This window comes from Berkeleyomyces rouxiae (assembly GCF_048999995.1).
Source record: "Berkeleyomyces rouxiae strain 22BRR77 chromosome Unknown BrBRR77_ptg000008l, whole genome shotgun sequence".
Lineage (NCBI taxonomy): Eukaryota > Fungi > Ascomycota > Sordariomycetes > Microascales > Ceratocystidaceae > Berkeleyomyces > Berkeleyomyces rouxiae.
In genome coordinates, this window is record NW_027396498.1 from 81,648 (window position 1) to 98,696 (window position 17,049).

Genomic DNA, 17,049 nt, shown 5'->3' on the forward strand with positions numbered 1-17,049 from the left:
CAATGGTGTTAGGAGGTCTTTTCCTTGAAAGAATAGCTGCACAAACTTTCACATCCCACTCAAAACCTTTGCGTTCTTATATTTACCAACTTTACACTTGGCTATATTCACACTCACACCCACACTCACACTCACATTCACATTCACACTTACACATACACGTAAACTTACACTTACACCCTCATACCTTCACTCCAACCACACGCGCCTCAGTCTACTAGACAACTACAATGTCTTCCGAACAAACTCCCCTTTTGGGCTCGGCATCACCTCATGGGGACATTGAGAGCGGTTCCTATCCTGCTCCCCCCATGCTCACTCGCACTTCGTCCTCACTCATCGCGCCTTCAGAAACCAGTACTCTCAACTCGGGATCCTCATCTTCCTCTCAGAGCGATGTCCTACGTGACATCATCATCGGCTTCAGCGACGGCCTGACGGTCCCCTTTTCACTCACTGCTGGTTTATCGTCTCTGGGCAGCACTAAGCTAGTCATCATGGGCGGTCTGGCCGAGCTCTTCAGCGGCATGATTTCAATGGGCCTCGGCGCATACTTGGCGGCCAGCACCGAACGCGACCACTACGTTTCCGAGGAGCGCCGTGAGTACTGGGAGGTGCAGCATAAGCCGGGCGAGGAGCGCGAAGAGATCTTTGAAATCCTTGGCAGCTACGGCGTCGGCCGCGAGGCAGCCGCCCCCATGGTCGACGCGCTATGCCGTGACCACCACGCGTGGGTGCGCTTTATGATGGACTATGAGCTGAAGATGTCCCGACCCGATGCCAGCCGCGCGTGGCTATCCGGTCTGACGATGGGATTCAGCTATTTCGTCGGCGGCCTCATCCCCATGCTGCCCTATTTCTTCATGACCAAGGCACAGGACGCTCTCTGGCTGTCAGTGGCAATTACAGTTGTGGTTCTGCTGGTGTTTGGCTACGTCAAGAACATCATGACGATCAAGTCGGTCCGTGCTGGAATCGAGGGCGCGCTGCAGACTCTAGCAATTGGCATAGCAGCGGCCGGTGCCAGTTACATTATTGTGCGGTTCCTGGACTACAGCGGCGATGACACGGGGGTCAGCGCAACGGCCATGTGGTAGGCTTGGATTTATATGGGCAGGCATGGAGATTGATGCGATTATGGTGATGAAGGCTCAGATTCGGAGCTGTCAAAAGGCCACATGAACGGCGGCGTACGGCGTTTTTGTTTGTTCTGACATGGACTTGGATTAAGATACCTCTAATGTTTTACTTGGCAATGGAATGATCTCGACTCAGTTGAAAGTTGACGATGAAATGAACCCTGTATATAACCCTAGTGACCACTTTGAGTTTACACTTGACTCATTTTGGAAGCTCGGATTTATAGATCCTGATATACCATGATTTTGACCTCACGTGATGCATAATCGCTCCATGTCGTCCAAGCATCTCACGACGTTTTGTTGCCTTCAAGTCTTACCGTCTTTTGCGTCATTCCTTTGGGGATTCACACGCCCAGCATTCTACTCAAAATCAGTTTCAAAACCAATGTCCTTCTTGACTATTTCCTGTTCAGTCCTCCATCCTGTTTTTCTTTCGTTGTTTACAATTCATTCCACACACGCCGTTCGAACGCTTCAGAAGACCAAAAGTATCCATACACTACGCAACCAGACCTCTTCTCCACGAACTTTGTTGGGATTCTCTCATCCTGTCGCGACCAGCAAAGCTTCGCTGCAGATTGTATTCGCTGGGGTTAGCTGGAGTCGCGCTAGCCCATATTGTTTTCGGCGCCACGTAAGTTCATACTGACCAATGCGATGGCCTCGCGCGCATTGCGCTGCCACCACGCCCCCCCGGCTGCGCGCGCCCGATGGGCTCCCGGTGGGAGACACGGCCGCCGGTCGCGTGCAAACTGAGTCATCGCCGAGTGGCGCGGCCTGGGCGCGGCAAGTGTAGCTATAGCTGGTACACTAGCTACAGCTGCCTAGGCTGCAGCGGCGGGGATGCTAGGCAGAATGCCCCCTCTCTTGGATGTGTACTGACTTGACTTTCTTGTCGACCTTAGATCCATACAGATTCTTCTGGATCTGTCACAGCACCGGCTTGACACACGATTTTAGCGGCCAAGGCCGTGCCGAAGCATCGGCAACTTTTTTTACATCCACATATCCACGCATCAGCACATAAGTCACAGATTACCAATCGACTGCCAACCATGACGAAAACAGTCCCTCTTGGCCACCGCTTGCGCTACCCTATTACCGTCCGCAAGCTGCTTAAACGTGCCGGCGATGAGATTCATAAGCGCCAGGTTCTCTTCCAGTACACATACATTACTACCAAAGAGTCTGGCGACATTGTGCGTGATGCTGTCATAACAGAACACACGGCCTATGCCGAATGGGAGAGCCCTGTCGATGGCCGGCTGAAGCATTGGCGCATTCGCGAAGGTGCTGTGATCAACCGCGACCAGCCGGCCTTTGAGATTGAGGAACAGTGCGGCCACGAGGTACAGTTTGGTGGCCTATGCGCTATATGTGGCCGCGATCTCACTGAAATGGACTTTTCACAAGAACGCGCTGATACTGAGCGTGCCACCATCTCCATGATCCACGACCAGAATTCGCTCAAGGTCAGCGTTGATTTGGCCCAGCAGGAGGAGAAGCGCATGCAAGAGCGTCTTCTCCAACAGCGCAAGCTTGTTCTGGTTGTTGATCTGGACCAGACCATCATCCACGCCTGCATCGACCCAACCGTCGGTGAGTGGTACAACGACCCATCAAACCCAAATCACGCAAGTCTGCGCGATATTGGTTGTTTCCAGCTCGATGATACGGCTAGCTCGAAAAACCTTTCGGGATGCTGGTATTACATCAAGAAACGCCCAGGGCTTGATGGGTTTCTGGAGCGCATGTCCAAGCTCTTTGAGATGCATGTTTACACCATGGGCACGCGGCCATACGCAGTATCTGTAGCCGGGGTTGTAGATCCTGGTAAGAAGCTGTTTAGTAATCGTGTCATCAGTCGCGACGAAGCCGGCAGTGTGCAAAAGGAGTTGCAGCGTTTGTTTCCGCACAATACCGACATGGTAGTCATCATCGACGACAGATCTGATGTGTGGCCCAACGACCGTGAAAACCTCATTCGCGTTGTACCATTTGATTTTTTTAAGGGAATTGGCGACATCAACTCGAGCTTCCTTCCCGCGCGAACCGACATCTTACCCGGTACCAATGGAAGTGCCACTGCTGAAACTGCCGTTTCTTCTTCACCAACAACCCCTTCGACAGCCGCCACAACGTCTGCAGCTACGTCAGAACAAGAAAAAGAACTTACGAAGCAAATCCAGGACCGGCCACTTGCGCATATGCAAGAAGACCTGGAAAAAGTCGATACAAATTCCCAGTCGTCAACCCCCGATGCTGCTACTGTCACGGCGCCTAATCCCGATGTCAACTCTATTGGGACAAATAGCAACGAAGAATCCCGGCAACATGTCCTACGGGATGATGACGAGGAGCTTGTTTACATTGAGCGCCATCTTACTGCCGTACACGAGAAATTCTACAAAGCCTACGACGAACAACTACGCAGGAATAAGACGTATAGTGATAAGACCAACCTAGACGCTGTTCCCGATGTCGGCCAACTCCTTAAGACTGAGAAAAGCCAAGTCTTGTGTGGTACTTCTGTCGTGCTTTCGGGTCTGGTACATATGAACGTTAATGTGCATCAGACTGAGCTCGGGATGCAACTGCAGAGCTTCGGAGCTACTGTGCACACCAAGATATCTGATAAAGTCACCCACCTTGTTATCAATCCAACGCGGACGCGCACTCAAAAATTGCGACAAGCTTGCCGCATCCCACGCATTCAAATAGTCAGTCCCGATTGGCTGACGGCCTGTTTCAGTCGCTGGGAACACATAGACGAGTACCCGTATCTCATTAGCATCAACCCAGCCGACCGTGTGGCTCAGACTGATCCGAATGTCAGTGGCGGCGGAACCGAGGGCGATACTCGTATGACCGGTGTCGGGACGGGCGAAGGCGATGATGAGAATGATGTGTCGGGCATTAGTAGTGAAGGTGAAAGCGATGACAACGATGTGCCATCGGCGACTGAGCAGGAGGAGAAGCAGGCCCTGAATGACCTCAAAGGCTTTGATTGGGGCGCTGCTGATGACGAGCTGGAAGACTTTCTCAATTCCGACGACGACGAAGAAGATGATGCTGGTGGCGCGGAAGAACATACAAATGACCAAGACGGCACATCTCGGAAAAATGGCGATCAGAATTCCATCAATGGCACGTCATTACCTACAGAACCGCTGTCCCCGTCACTGAAACGCAAGGCTCATGACGACGCCCCCGAAAACAGCGCCTCACAACCCCGGTCTACTCCATCAGCTGCGCATACGGCATCAACGCCGGCTGTCGAACATCCAATGTTCAAGCGACTGCGACTTGGCGCGCCACGCAAGAGCAGCGCCCTGCGCAACGTGACGTCGTCTAATGTGCCTGGTGGAGAGGGTGCAGTAGGAGGGAGCGAGGGGGATAGCCCGCTGAGCGGAAGATCAGTATCAGTCGATCCAGCGGCAAGTATTACGACACAAGACTTGGAGGACGACTTGGATGCCGCTCTGGCTGCGGAGCTTGAAGCCGGACTCGCAGACGAGTTTCTGTAGGGGGGAGTTGAGGTTGCAAAAAGGGCAGTGGGTAATTAATCATCTTGGCTCAGCATAAAAGGCCAGGCTACTGGATGGTTGTGCGAGGGCGGCAGGCGGCTTGTACTTTGATAACCATGATAATATCACTACAGCAAACTATAAGATAACCCAACAAACAAACACTGATAAATGGCGAAAGCATGAGAATAGGGCAACTCCAAGGCGGAAGCTTGGTTTCTGCTATTTGAACAATGATCCAATTGCTACAAATGGACTTTGAGAGATATGGATAAGAAAAGACATTGGTAACTACCCGAATAGGCGGTGTCACATGGACTCCACTTTCCACGACATGCAAATCAGTTGCTTTACGGCCGGGTTTCGTGAAAGGATAACCTGGCAAGGCTGCGAAGGAAGACAGAGAGACCGACTGACTCGTAGCATCAAAGCGAGGACAAATGAGCAAGAAGGAGAGAGTCAGCCAGGCCGGACAGGTGATAAAGCTCGGGCCACAAGTTTATATTGTTTAATCCCACTTCCATGTCTTAGAGCGGAAACATGTTTTGTGCGACGTTGCGTATACATGTTTCTGTGCTTGCGCCACACTCTTCTGCGCAATTCTCCACGCCTTCATGACACGAAGAGTCGTGGAACAAGAAGGGGAGATGAACGGACGTACAGGAAAGGAACGTGGGCGCTAAGCAGGAATCCGGGTTGGGATTGGTGGGGTTCCGAAAGAGGGTAGGATGGTGTAGCTAAGCCGGAAGGATCAAATCGCGTCATTGTAGGGGAAGAGGGGAAGAGCGAAGCATGCTTCAAGGCCTAAGTGTGCGGCAGGGCATTCTAGTTACGAGTATCAGTAACTAGGTATCTTTGCATATAAAAAGAGAGTCAAATCTGGCGTCCATGACGTGCTTATCCAACCAGGGCGCGGATAACCTGCTTGTACTTCAGCAGGTGAGATGAACCAGCTACAGCGGAAAGGAATTAGAGAGAGCAAGAAAGAGATTGGCTAAGCGTAGGCTATGATGGTGAGATTCAGCACGCAAAACATCAACAAGTTGGCATAGATGACGAGATTGAGCCCCCAAAGGGCGGAATGGGAGAGAGCGGTGGGGCACACTTGGGAGGTGGTGGCTATTGTTGTTTTCATTTACGATTTACGTTGATGTGTTGTCACGATCATGGGCATCGTGCATGGTGAGGTGGGGGGCAGAGAGACACATCTACATCTCTGGCTTGGGCTTTGGAATTGGATCAAGTTGGCAGAGGCAGATCACATCATTTTCTACTGTGGAGCATAACAATCGATTATTAAGCAAAAACTAAGCAAACGGGCCCACGGGGAGACAGCGGTGGTAGCACTGGAGATGTGGAATAAGACAGGCTAAAGCGACGCTCGAAACGGCAGGCGAACTGTGCCGATATGAATCGTAATAGTTCTTGCGGATGGTGTGCTTTGGAAGGGGGGGGGGGGAAGGAAGGGGAAATAAATACACTTGCATGTAGTAATATGCACTTTTTTTTTACATATTTTATGTCTTGCTTCGACAGCACCTTTCACTTCCTTTGACTTGTCGTGCCTACAGATGTATTAACTATCGAATAGTTTGCCTGTTTTCCTAAACTCAAAACTCGGCTCCTCCTTGCCGGGCCCGACAGCCAGGACACACAATCACAACAGCAGCATATCCATACATAAATTAGACAATTAAAAAAAGTGGTGGTAGAGTAGCATGATTGCTTGTCTGTGCTAGTGGTTGCAAAGGTATAATAAAGGGCTTTACCAGCCCTAGGCCTCGCCACTACTCGCAGCTATCGATCTCTGCCTCGTCCGCTAGGACTGCACCGCAAACGCGCTCATACTCACGGCTCTCGTGAGCGCAGCCTCTGCCGCTCTAATTCAACATCCCACACAAGAAATATTCAACGTGTTCTTGAGTCCGCCGACCTGCTTTTGTCGTCGTTATCGCCATGTGGGACCCTTACGCCTCCACCACCCAAACATCACAATACGACCCGGCCCTTGCTGGCGCCGACCTCTACTCGTCACTGGGACCTTCAGAGTCTGGGGCTGCTGCTAGCAGTAGCAGTAGTACTAGTACTGGCGGAGTACCGGCGCTGGTGCCGCTGGAAGCACAAACACAGACACACGCATACCCACATCCACAAACACATACGCATACGCATACACATACACACGGCCAGGCTCTCCCGCCAATACATGACTACTCCGCCCGACACACGCCCGCCCGAAGCTATTCGCCCAGCCCCAATATGGCTGCCGGCACCGGCAGCAGCAGTAGAGGCAACGACAATAACCTAGACCCGGTCACCGGCGATCGGCTGACGGCCGAAGAGAAGCGCCTGCGCAATAACTCTGCGAGCGCACGCTTCCGCGTGAAGAAGAAAATGCAGGAGAAACAGCTGGTGCAGAACACGATTGAGTCGGCCGAGAAGCTGACACAGTTGCAGGGAAAGGCCCAGGAACTAGAACGCGAGAACAAGTGGCTGAAGAATCTAGTGCTCGAAAAGAGCAAGGTCGAAAGGCGGGAGTGAGTGAAACTGGCGGAGACGGGGTATAGGTGATTGATTACTGGAGAGTAACGGATGGCTTGTGGGTGATAGCGTCAGGCTCGGCGTGGGTTTGTCAAGCATTCTGATTTATTCCATCTCTGCATCGATTTGATTGTACCATGAATGTAATACTAGCACTAGTACAACACTGATTTGTTGACTATGAACTCGGGATAGGGTTGATGATATCTGGGGCAATGATACCTGCTTCAAGGAACAATCTCTATTATTAGTAGTTTTACACACACCACATGCTATCGTACACTCTTCTCAGGCCAACCGCGGCAACACCATCATATGCGCACTGTCTCGTGTTCGGCCTCATCATGGGCCGTATTCACAGCCGCTTCAATGAGTGTATACTGGCGCATGAGTGCCTTGCGGGCCTGGACATCAAACATGGGCAGGCCCAACACGGGCTCGGCAAAATTGTTTGTTGCGTCCTTGACTTCTGTCATCTGCACAGCAATCTCATCAACGGCTCGTAGGGTGGCTACACTGTAGGCCAGACCATCATCGCGCATGCGCTGCACCAGCTCAATGATTTCGGGGATGCTGCCGTGCAAGACCCACGAAACGCGCAGTAATTCATCGTACAACGGCGTTGAAGCTCCGAGCACATAGGCAGCGAGGCCGAGTTGTTTGAGCCGCGGAAGAATTGCTAGGGCTAGGGCCGATGGTTGGGCAAAGTCGTAGGCGAGGCGCTGTGCGGCCGTCAGGATATGTTGCGAGAATATGGGACCATGGACTTCGAGAGACGCAGTGGTATTGCTATCGGGAGATGTACTGGGAGGCGCGTTTGCCGACTGGCCAGGCGAGAGGCCAAGAGTTTGCACTTGAGGAAACACTTGGTCCTCAAGCACTGCCCAGACAGCCTGGTCGGTGGTACAGGCGTCTAGCAGGCCCTTGATGCGCTGGACCTCAGTCACTCGTTGGGCGTCCAAGTCGGCCAGGCGCTGCTTCTCAGCAGGCGTGAGCTCAATCTCCTGTACCTCATCTTCGCGTGTGCGGTGTTCCTCGAGGAAGCTGCCCTCGACGGCGCGGCGCAGCGACGGAGGGTACATCTGAAGGATTTCTTCGCGGCTCCATGGGTTACGGCGACGGCGCCGCGGTGATTTTTCAAACAGTGACGATACTTTGACCTGCTTGGCCGCGGCCAGAGAGTCGAATATTTCGCCGAACACGCGCTTCTCCGTTGGTGTAATGGTGGATATGGTGCGTTCGGGCTCGGGCAACATGTCTGCTAGGGTGGAGACAGGTTCGGCGTCGCTGTTGCTTTCGTTGCTGGCAACAGGAGCCTCGGCGCTAGAACCCGTGTGATTGTCACTCGGGGACAGGCCCTGGGCATTGTGCTTGGCGAGCTCCTCGGTGGGGTCATTCTGGCGGCTGGCCGAGCCGGTGAACGGTCTGGCCGGGACTAGCGTAGCCGGCTGCGATGCGAGTCGGTACACCTGTGTGGCTCGAAGTGACAGCCTGAGAAGTCTAGACATGATGGTAAGATAAAGGAGAATAGAAGTCGTTGGTTCGAGAGTAGCGACGACATTGACAGTCTACGCCGGTGAGGTCGGCCTGGCCTAGGTGGGTAGGGAAAAAAAATAGCGGCGGCTATCTTATCGTAGATGGGGTAGATAGGCGCGATAGACGCGAGTGCCACGAGTATACGCCACATCCACTTTACACGCGCCCATGTTAGTTGCTGAGACGCCACACTTAACGCGGTCGCTTCCCCCAGTTAGTTTAAATATACCAACGCGTACTAGCCAACCTCAACTTCATCAGCTTTCTTTGCTGACACGCTTTATCGTCCATTGTTTACACGACCTTTCTAGGAATTATAGGCTCCACCAGCACCTTTGTTCACGCTCTTGTTTAGAATACGCTACAATGCCACCCAAAGATGCGCCCATAAGCGCCTTTGAGCGCCGGCGCCTTGAAAACATGGCCGCCAACACCGCCATGCTCAAGGACATATCCATTACTGCCCAGAAGATTGCGCCTGCCAAGTCTAAACCCAAGCCGGTTGCCACCGCCACGCGCTCTAGCACCTTGCGCAAACGCACGCGGGCCGAAACCACATCCGATGCACCCCCCGATGTAGCCCCGGCGCCGAAGCGCGTTACGCGACAGAGCTCACGACTTGCAGGTCGCGGCGCGGACGACGGCGAAGCGCAGGCGGCGCTGGCAGCGCAGACCGAGGCCGATGCGCAGGCAGCGCGCGCCAAGCGACTGCGCGTCAACGGCGATCTGCAGCTGGATGCGCTGGTGGTTGACGGGCGCAAATGGAGCGGTAGTAGCGCCGTGGGACTGCGGGACTTGGTGCGGGGCGCGCAACCCGGCGTGCGTACCTTTACCGAGGCTGATGTGGCGGAGACAACAGATGATGGACTGCGGGAGCTGAGGAAGGAGTTGGGGCAGCTGCAGTTGTATGATACGTGGGCTCCGGGAGGTGGGTGTTACTCTTCGGGTGTTATCTCGTGCTACATTATTACATACTACATACATACCTCTCCGTATGACGTAAACCCTCGTGCTAACATCAATGCCGCGCAGATATCAAAATCACGCCTCAACGTATATATGCCCTTGGCTTCCATCCGACAGAAGACAAGCCCCTGGTATTTGCTGGCGATAAAGAGGGTGCCCTCGGCGTATTTGACGCCTCACAAGAACCTGTCAAAGTCGAGAATGGCGATGATGACGAGGAAGCCGAGGATGTCTACGAAAGTCCGAATATTCTTGCCTTCAAGACACACACGCGCACCATCTCGGCATTTTGCTTTTCTCCCTCTGACAGCAATGCAGTCTTTTCATCATCTTACGATAGCAGCATTCGCAAGCTAGACCTAGCAAAGGGGGTTTCAGTTGAGATCTACTCCCCAGCCACAACTGACATTGACATGCCTATCTCGGCGCTGGAAATTGTGTCGGACAGCCCTGCGGTGCTTCTGTTTTCCACACTGTCTGGGTCTGTATGTCGCGTTGACACGCGCACTCGCGGTGTAGTTGACGAATGGGTGCTCAGTGATCAAAAGATTGGCGGCTTCTCGGTGCATCCGTTGCAGCCTCACCTCCTAGCCACGGCTTCCCTGGACCGGACGATGAAGATCTGGGACTTGCGCAAGATGACGCGCAGCGAGGATGATGACGATGTCGAGGTGCCGGCATTACTCGGCTCGCATTCCTCGCGGCTTTCAGTGTCACACGCGGCGTGGAGTGCAGGCGGTCACGTGGCTACGTCGTCGTATGATGATACCATCAAGATCTACGACTTTGGGCAGGCGTGCGGCGGATGGGCGCCCGGGAAGGCACTGGATGCAGATGCGCTGGAGCCAACGCATGTCATTCGCCATAACAACCAGACCGGGCGGTGGGTGACCATTCTCAAGCCGCAGTGGCAGCGCACGCCGCGTGATGGAATTCAGAAGATGGTCATTGGTAACATGAACCGCTTTGTCGACGTGTTTGCTGCTGATGGCAGCCAGTTGGCACAGCTCGACGGCGATGGGATCTCAGCAGTGCCGGCTGTCGCTCAATTCCACACAACTATGAATTGGGTGGCCGGCGGAACGGCAAGCGGCAAGCTGTGTTTGTGGCAGGATAGCAGAGATTCAGAAAAGAAGGAGGAGGAAGCTGATGAAGAGACCAAGAAGGAGAGCGAGGACGAGGCGTAGCATAAGTCTCTGCCTGTTAGTGTAAGCCGTACTCGGACTAAGACGCTTTGACACGCCAGAATGTGGCGTTGTGTACATGCAGATCTGGTGGAGTAGGCTCACCACCACGAAATGTGGTGATACTGGCAGCAGGGAAGCATCCACAGCGTGCCAGAAGTGGGAGATGTGACACTGCTTGGGTAAAAACCACGACTTCTTTCTTTGCAACTATACAGAAACCTCCTTGTCATATCTACACCAATTCAAGTCAGACCGCTCTTGGTTATCTCGCCTCCAGCTTTAGTCTTCATTTCTCTTCTAGTGTTTTTTATAAAGCATAGGCTCATTCCATATAGGTACAGCTATGGGCTGTTGTATAGGTACTTGTATGGAAGCACATAACCTGAACAATAGAGGGCTCTCCCTCTGAGGCTTCGCCCGCCTTGACCAAAGCTTCTCTTGGTGGCTCAGACTCCCTCTTCTCTTCGGGCTGGCGTGCATCTATCCCGCTTGTATCCGCGGATTTGAGATTTGCAGCTCTAGCACAGCACAGCACAGCCCTCGCTGGCTGCATGGCCAGGCTGCATCTCTGGCTCTTCAGGGCGTTGTACACATGTCTGGTGGTCCGTGGTCCGCCGTTCTGGCCCGGACATCTGCCAGCTGCCCGCCAGCTGTCACTTCGGGCGGTCACATGCAACACCCTCCGCAGCCCACAGGGTCGAATGGTCTTCCTCCTCGCCAATAGTCCCGCTACCCCTGCCACCGACCTCCCCCCTGCCGCGTTTCTGGCCTCTTATTGGTCTGTCTGCTGTTGACTTGGCTGGCTGACTGCATCTTGTGTCTCTGCTATCAAAGTTGGCCGCCCGTTGCCTGTTTCTGTGCAGCCGCCAGCGGTCCAGCGTGATTGAGCAGTCCTTCTCTTATCGTCCACACTCTCACGAGGACTATCTTTCCTTCTTGCTGCGATTATTGCCTGTCACGCGTATTGTTTCTTTGTTACTCCAGGGCTTCCTCTCCCCAGTCCGCCCATTGGCTATTGATAGGGTCCCTCCATACCGGCTTCCCCTGGCACGACGTCACCGCCGCCTGGACTCCAGAAACAATCACGCCGCACAGTTGACTACTACAGGTCGGAATCCCATCTTTGCGTAGGCATTCCCACGAGCTAGTTCGTGTTGCTATTTTTACTCATTTCTGGTCTTAATATTTTTCTTGACTTCGCCTCGTCCGCTCTTGACGTGCCGATATCCTCTCCTCTCCTTTCTTTATTTCTTTTCTCTCTCAACCCACCGTTTCCTCGTCTACAAACAATGTCCTCCCCGCTGCCGCCATCCGACAAACCCCCCTCATTAAGCCCCCCTCCCTCCATTTCTCGCAAGAGCCTTCCCCGCAAACGACCCGACAGCATGGGCCCGTCTCCTATCCCCGAACTGCCCGAAAAGCTCAAGGAGGCCGACTCCTCGGATGAGGAGGATGTCGTCGCCGCCAACAAAGGCATGGTCAACATGAACCAGTCGCTGTTTGGCCTTCTTGCTGCTGCGGGATCCAACGTCGACTTCAACCAGCGCTTCCAAGACCACAGCAGCGACGACGACGATCACGCCGATGCCGATGCCGAGTCTGATAATGAGAACCATGGCCGTATTGCCCAGCGACGCTTGCCCAAGCCTGCTGCCCTCAAGCACCGCGCTGCCCTAGCCCGAGGCGAAAGCGATAGCCATGTATCCAAGTTGGCCTCTCACCGCCGCCGCATCAGTGAGAGTCGCCTGCTCAAGTCGTTCGCCAATCTGCCGCGCTTGAGAAAACTGAGCTCGTCCAAGTCTTCTTCAAAAGCCGGCGACGACAAAGGCTCTCGCTCCCATTCGCATTCGCACTCCCGCTCTCACTCTCGCTCCCACTCCCGCTCGTATTCATCCGTGCCAGCACCCCTTTCCAGCCCGTCCGACGAAGACAACTCCCCCGAAGCTGATGTCGATGCGAACGATGCTGCGCTTGCCCCTGTAATGAGCCGCATAATAGTTGGCCAAGCTGAAATGGCTGCGCGGCCAAGCTTTGACCTAGAAGGCATCATGAGAGATCAGATGGCCATGTCGCCGTCGTCGTCCGGAATTCTTAAACTCCCACCCACTGCTATCCAGGAGGGCACCACTTCAGCCGCTACATCGACTCTAGCGCAAAAGCTAAAGGCTATTTTCGAGTTTGACGAGCCGGAGGATGTTATCAGAGGTGGGTCAAGTTTACTGACGTCATATTGACCGAACATGCCTACATACTGACTTTGGTTTTTTTTTTTCTTTTTTTAGAATATCCGTGCTGGCTCTTACAAAGCGTTTTGCTTCAGGGCTTCATGTATATAACCTCGCGGCACATTTGCTTCTATGCCTATCTGCCCAAAAAGACAGTAAGCTCCCTACACCATCCCTGCCCCCCCACCGCCTAATTTCTCCGCTAACATGCCCTTGTAGGACAAAATCGTCAAGGCCGGCTTCCTCGGCAAGGCCGGTCGTCGCAGTCCGAAGTACAATCGCTATCACTTTCGTCTAAAGGGCGACCAGCTCACCTACCATGAAGCCTCCACCGATCTCTATTTCCAGACTGGCCAGATTGACCTGCGCTACGGCATGTCTGCCATGGTTGTTGACAAGGAGAAAGACGGCACCCACTTCAACCTGGTCACACATGAACGAACGTACCACTTCAAGGCAGACAGCCCAGCCAGTGCGCGAGACTGGGTACGGAGCCTGCAGCGCGTGATTTTCCGCTCCCATAACGATGGTGACAGCGTCAAGATATCGCTACCCATTGAAAATGTCATCGATGTTGAGGACACACAAATGCTGGACTTTGCCGAAACAATCAAGATCCGCGTGATTGACAATGACGATACATTTGCCATAGATGAGGTACGTGAAGCTAGTACAATACGCTGCCAGAACAAAATACTAGCTCCATTTCTCCTAGTTTCCACGCTAACATGTCTTGATTCTCCATTTAGTACTTCTTCTCCTTCTTCAGTAACAGCCAAGAAGCTATGGCCTTGCTCAAGCTGTTCTGCGAAAAGGCCCAGGGTAACAAGCACAAGGGCAAGATGCAAAAATCCTCTTTGTCGTCTCCCGCAGCCTTAGCTGGTGCCTCTGCCCCTATCTCGGGTTCTCATACTCCAGAGCACGATGGTCATCGAGCACATCCACCAACTGCTTTGAGCATCCGGGCGCCCAAGCTTCCCGAGGGTGTTAGAGCCACCCTCTCGCCCATGTCACCGCATGCTGCCCATAGTCCTAGCCCCCGAGCCAGTATCGACGGACACCGTCCCAGCTTCGATACTTTCTGTCCGTTTGGTCGCCGCAGTATGGATCACCAAAGTACAACGACTGTCGATGCGCCAGGTAGACGAAGTTTTAGTCAAACCCGACGCTCAGTTAGTGGACAGCGCGTTTCCGACAAGTCGCTGAGCTCTGGCATCTCGGCGTCAGGCTTCACCGACATGAAGGACTCGGTGGCCGAGTCTTGCGTGCAGTCGGTTTCAGTCGATGACTATAGCATGGCTATGATCTCATCTATGGAAGATCACTCGGCTGCTGGTAGCCAAATCTTGCATGGAGGCAGCGAAGTCTTCAGAGCACCCCAAACAACCAAGACCCCCACCTTGGAATCTGACCTACCTGAACAAAAGGATGGGCCAGCCTCAAGTACCCCGGGTCGCAAAGAAAGCCCAATCGCTGTCAACATTGATTCACGTAGCGCCCATAATGGGGAAGGAAGCGACGGTCAACCTCAAACTCTCCAAGGCATCGCCAAAATGGGCGCTCTACCTCTACAGCGAGCTGGAGCTTGGGCTGGCTATCTCAACCGCACAAGTCGTAAAATGAGCTCGTTGTTGGCCACCGAGTCCATGGGGTACGTTGAAAAGGTATCAGGCATGTGGAAGGGTGGTCGCAAGCACTACCATTCCGAGTCCTCAGCGGCGCGACGTGACAAGGATGACAATATAGCCTATGGTTTGCACGAGATTGATGGTGACAAGATTGGCACATCCAATGAACGTTTCCGCAGTCACTTTGGCTTACCCGAGACCGAGTCTCTCAAGGCCACGTACTTTTGTTACATTATGCGTGTGCTGCCCCTGTACGGAAAGATCTACCTCAGCGACCGCATGTTTTGCTTCCGCAGTCTGCTCCCAGGTACCCGCACCAAGCTTATTCTACCACTTAGAGATATTGAGACGGCCGACAAAGAAAAAGGCTTCCGCTTTGGTTACTCAGGCCTGGTTCTGGTGATCCGTGGCCATGAGGAGCTCTTCTTTGAATTCAGCCAGTCCGAGATCCGTGATGACTGTCACAACATGGTTGAGGGGTGCTTGGAAGCATCACGGCTACTCCGGTCATCGGGCTTCGCTAGTGATGACGATGATGAGGAAAAGGAGCTGGCACGCAATGCCTTTGCCGAGCACGATGCACTACAGTCGGAGCGGTTGCTCAAGGAAAAGCTCATGGAGACGACAGCAGCAACAGGTATGGCGGCAAATCTAACCGACTCGACGCCAGTGTTGTTTGACGAAACCAAGGCACCCATATCTATAGCGAACCTTAAGCCAGCGACCTCCCTGCGCATTACATGTCTAACAATTGGCTCGCGAGGCGATGTTCAGCCGTATATTGCACTTTGCAAAGGCCTGCTGGCTGAAGGTCATAAGCCCAAGATTGTCACACACGCTGAATTTGGCGACTGGGTGAAGAGCCACGGCATCGAGTTTGCGGCCATCTCTGGCGATCCGGCCGAGCTCATGCGGCTGTGTATCGACAATGGCATGTTCACATGGACGTTCCTGCGCGAGGCTACGAGTATGTTCCGCGGCTGGTTGGATGATCTTTTCCTGACAGCATGGAAGGGGTGTCAAGACTCCGACGTGCTGATTGAGTCGCCTAGTGCCATGGCCGGCATTCACATTGCCGAGGCGCTGGGAATCCCATACTTCCGGGCCTTTACTATGCCGTGGACGCGGACCCGGGCATACCCGCACGCATTTGCCGTGCCGGAGCACAAGATGGGTGGCGCCTACAACTATATGACATACGTCATGTTTGACAATCTCTTCTGGAAGGCCATTGCGCACCAGGTCAACCGCTGGCGCAATACTGTGCTCAAACTACCAAGCACAACGTTGGAAAAGCTGCAGCCCAACAAGGTGCCATTCTTGTACAATTTCTCGCCTAGCGTAGTGGCACCCCCGCTAGATTATAGCGATTGGATCCGTGTCTCGGGTTACTGGTTTCTGAATGAGGGCGCGGGCGAAAGTTGGCAGCCACCGGCTGATCTACAAGCTTTTATCGACAAGGCTCGTGCCGACAAAAAGAAGCTCGTATACGTGGGCTTTGGCAGTATCCTCGTCAACGACCCGGGAAAGATGACACAAGAGGTGATTGACGCTGTACTCAACGCTGATGTACGTTGCATCCTCTCCAAAGGCTGGTCGGAACGAAAGACCAGCACTCAGGCAAACAGCGGCAAGACGGCTGCTGTAACGCCTGAACCGGAAATCCCCAGCGAGATCTTTGTCATCAAGTCGGCGCCACATGATTGGCTCTTTGCGCAGATGGATGCTGCAGCTCATCACGGTGGCTCTGGCACGACGGGCGCTTCATTGCGCGCTGGCATCCCAACCATCATCCGGCCCTTTTTCGGAGACCAGTTCTTTTTCGGATCACGTGTGCAAGACATTGGAGTCGGCATCTGCCTGAAGAAATGGGGATCCAACTCGTTTGGACGTGCGCTGTGGACTGCCACACACAGCGAGCGCATGATCCGCAAGGCACGCAAGCTTGGCGAGAGCATTCGTGCTGAGAACGGTGTGGCGTCGGCTATTCAGAGTCTCTACCGCGATATGGAATATGCGCGTGGCCTCATTCAGAGCAAGACGGGTAAGAATGGTGTTGAGCCAACTGAGGAGGCCGAGGCCGAGGAGTGGACGTTTATCGGTGGGGACGAGCCGGACCCGGAGGTTGTGACACAACGCCTGTCAGAGATATAGAGAGATAGGGTCTGTTAGGGTTACTGTGACGAAAGCGTTCATAGCTTGCCCCCCTTGTTCTGGGAGCTAAGGAATGGATGTCGAGAGAGTTGAGGTGATTTAGATGTGTGGAGAACGACCGTCCTCCATCGAGTGGCAAGTCT

General features: G+C 53.6%; 6 protein-coding genes across 6 annotated transcripts; 5 read left to right on the plus strand and 1 right to left on the minus strand.

Moving 5' to 3' along the window:
- Positions 1–230: 230 nt before the first annotated feature.
- On the plus strand, positions 231–1,097 carry BROUX77_006146 (uncharacterized protein; the record flags this gene model as incomplete). The annotated part of the gene is made up of 1 exon (XM_073751099.1): positions 231–1,097. The coding sequence occupies one exon, from the start codon at positions 231–233 to the stop codon at positions 1,095–1,097; it is 867 nt and encodes a 288-aa protein (XP_073603215.1).
- Positions 1,098–2,197: 1,100 nt separating this feature from the next.
- BROUX77_006147 (uncharacterized protein) lies at positions 2,198–4,669 on the plus strand (the record flags this gene model as incomplete). Its single annotated transcript, XM_073751100.1, has 1 exon — positions 2,198–4,669. The coding sequence occupies one exon, from the start codon at positions 2,198–2,200 to the stop codon at positions 4,667–4,669; it is 2,472 nt and encodes an 823-aa protein (XP_073603216.1).
- A 1,956-nt stretch (positions 4,670–6,625) lies between these two features.
- On the plus strand, positions 6,626–7,210 carry BROUX77_006148 (uncharacterized protein; the record flags this gene model as incomplete). Its single annotated transcript, XM_073751101.1, has 1 exon — positions 6,626–7,210. One exon carries the CDS (start codon positions 6,626–6,628, stop codon positions 7,208–7,210), a length of 585 nt encoding a protein of 194 aa, XP_073603217.1.
- Positions 7,211–7,521: 311 nt separating this feature from the next.
- BROUX77_006149 (uncharacterized protein) lies at positions 7,522–8,718 on the minus strand (the record flags this gene model as incomplete). Its single annotated transcript, XM_073751102.1, has 1 exon — positions 7,522–8,718. One exon carries the CDS (start codon positions 8,716–8,718, stop codon positions 7,522–7,524), a length of 1,197 nt encoding a protein of 398 aa, XP_073603218.1.
- Positions 8,719–9,112: 394 nt separating this feature from the next.
- On the plus strand, positions 9,113–10,899 carry BROUX77_006150 (uncharacterized protein; the record flags this gene model as incomplete). Its single annotated transcript, XM_073751103.1, has 2 exons — positions 9,113–9,674; positions 9,779–10,899. The coding sequence occupies 2 exons, from the start codon at positions 9,113–9,115 to the stop codon at positions 10,897–10,899; spliced, it is 1,683 nt and encodes a 560-aa protein (XP_073603219.1).
- Positions 10,900–12,188: 1,289 nt separating this feature from the next.
- BROUX77_006151 (uncharacterized protein) lies at positions 12,189–16,906 on the plus strand (the record flags this gene model as incomplete). Its single annotated transcript, XM_073751104.1, has 4 exons — positions 12,189–13,104; positions 13,182–13,279; positions 13,344–13,781; positions 13,874–16,906. The coding sequence occupies 4 exons, from the start codon at positions 12,189–12,191 to the stop codon at positions 16,904–16,906; spliced, it is 4,485 nt and encodes a 1,494-aa protein (XP_073603220.1).
- Between the last annotated feature and the right edge of the window lie 143 nt (positions 16,907–17,049).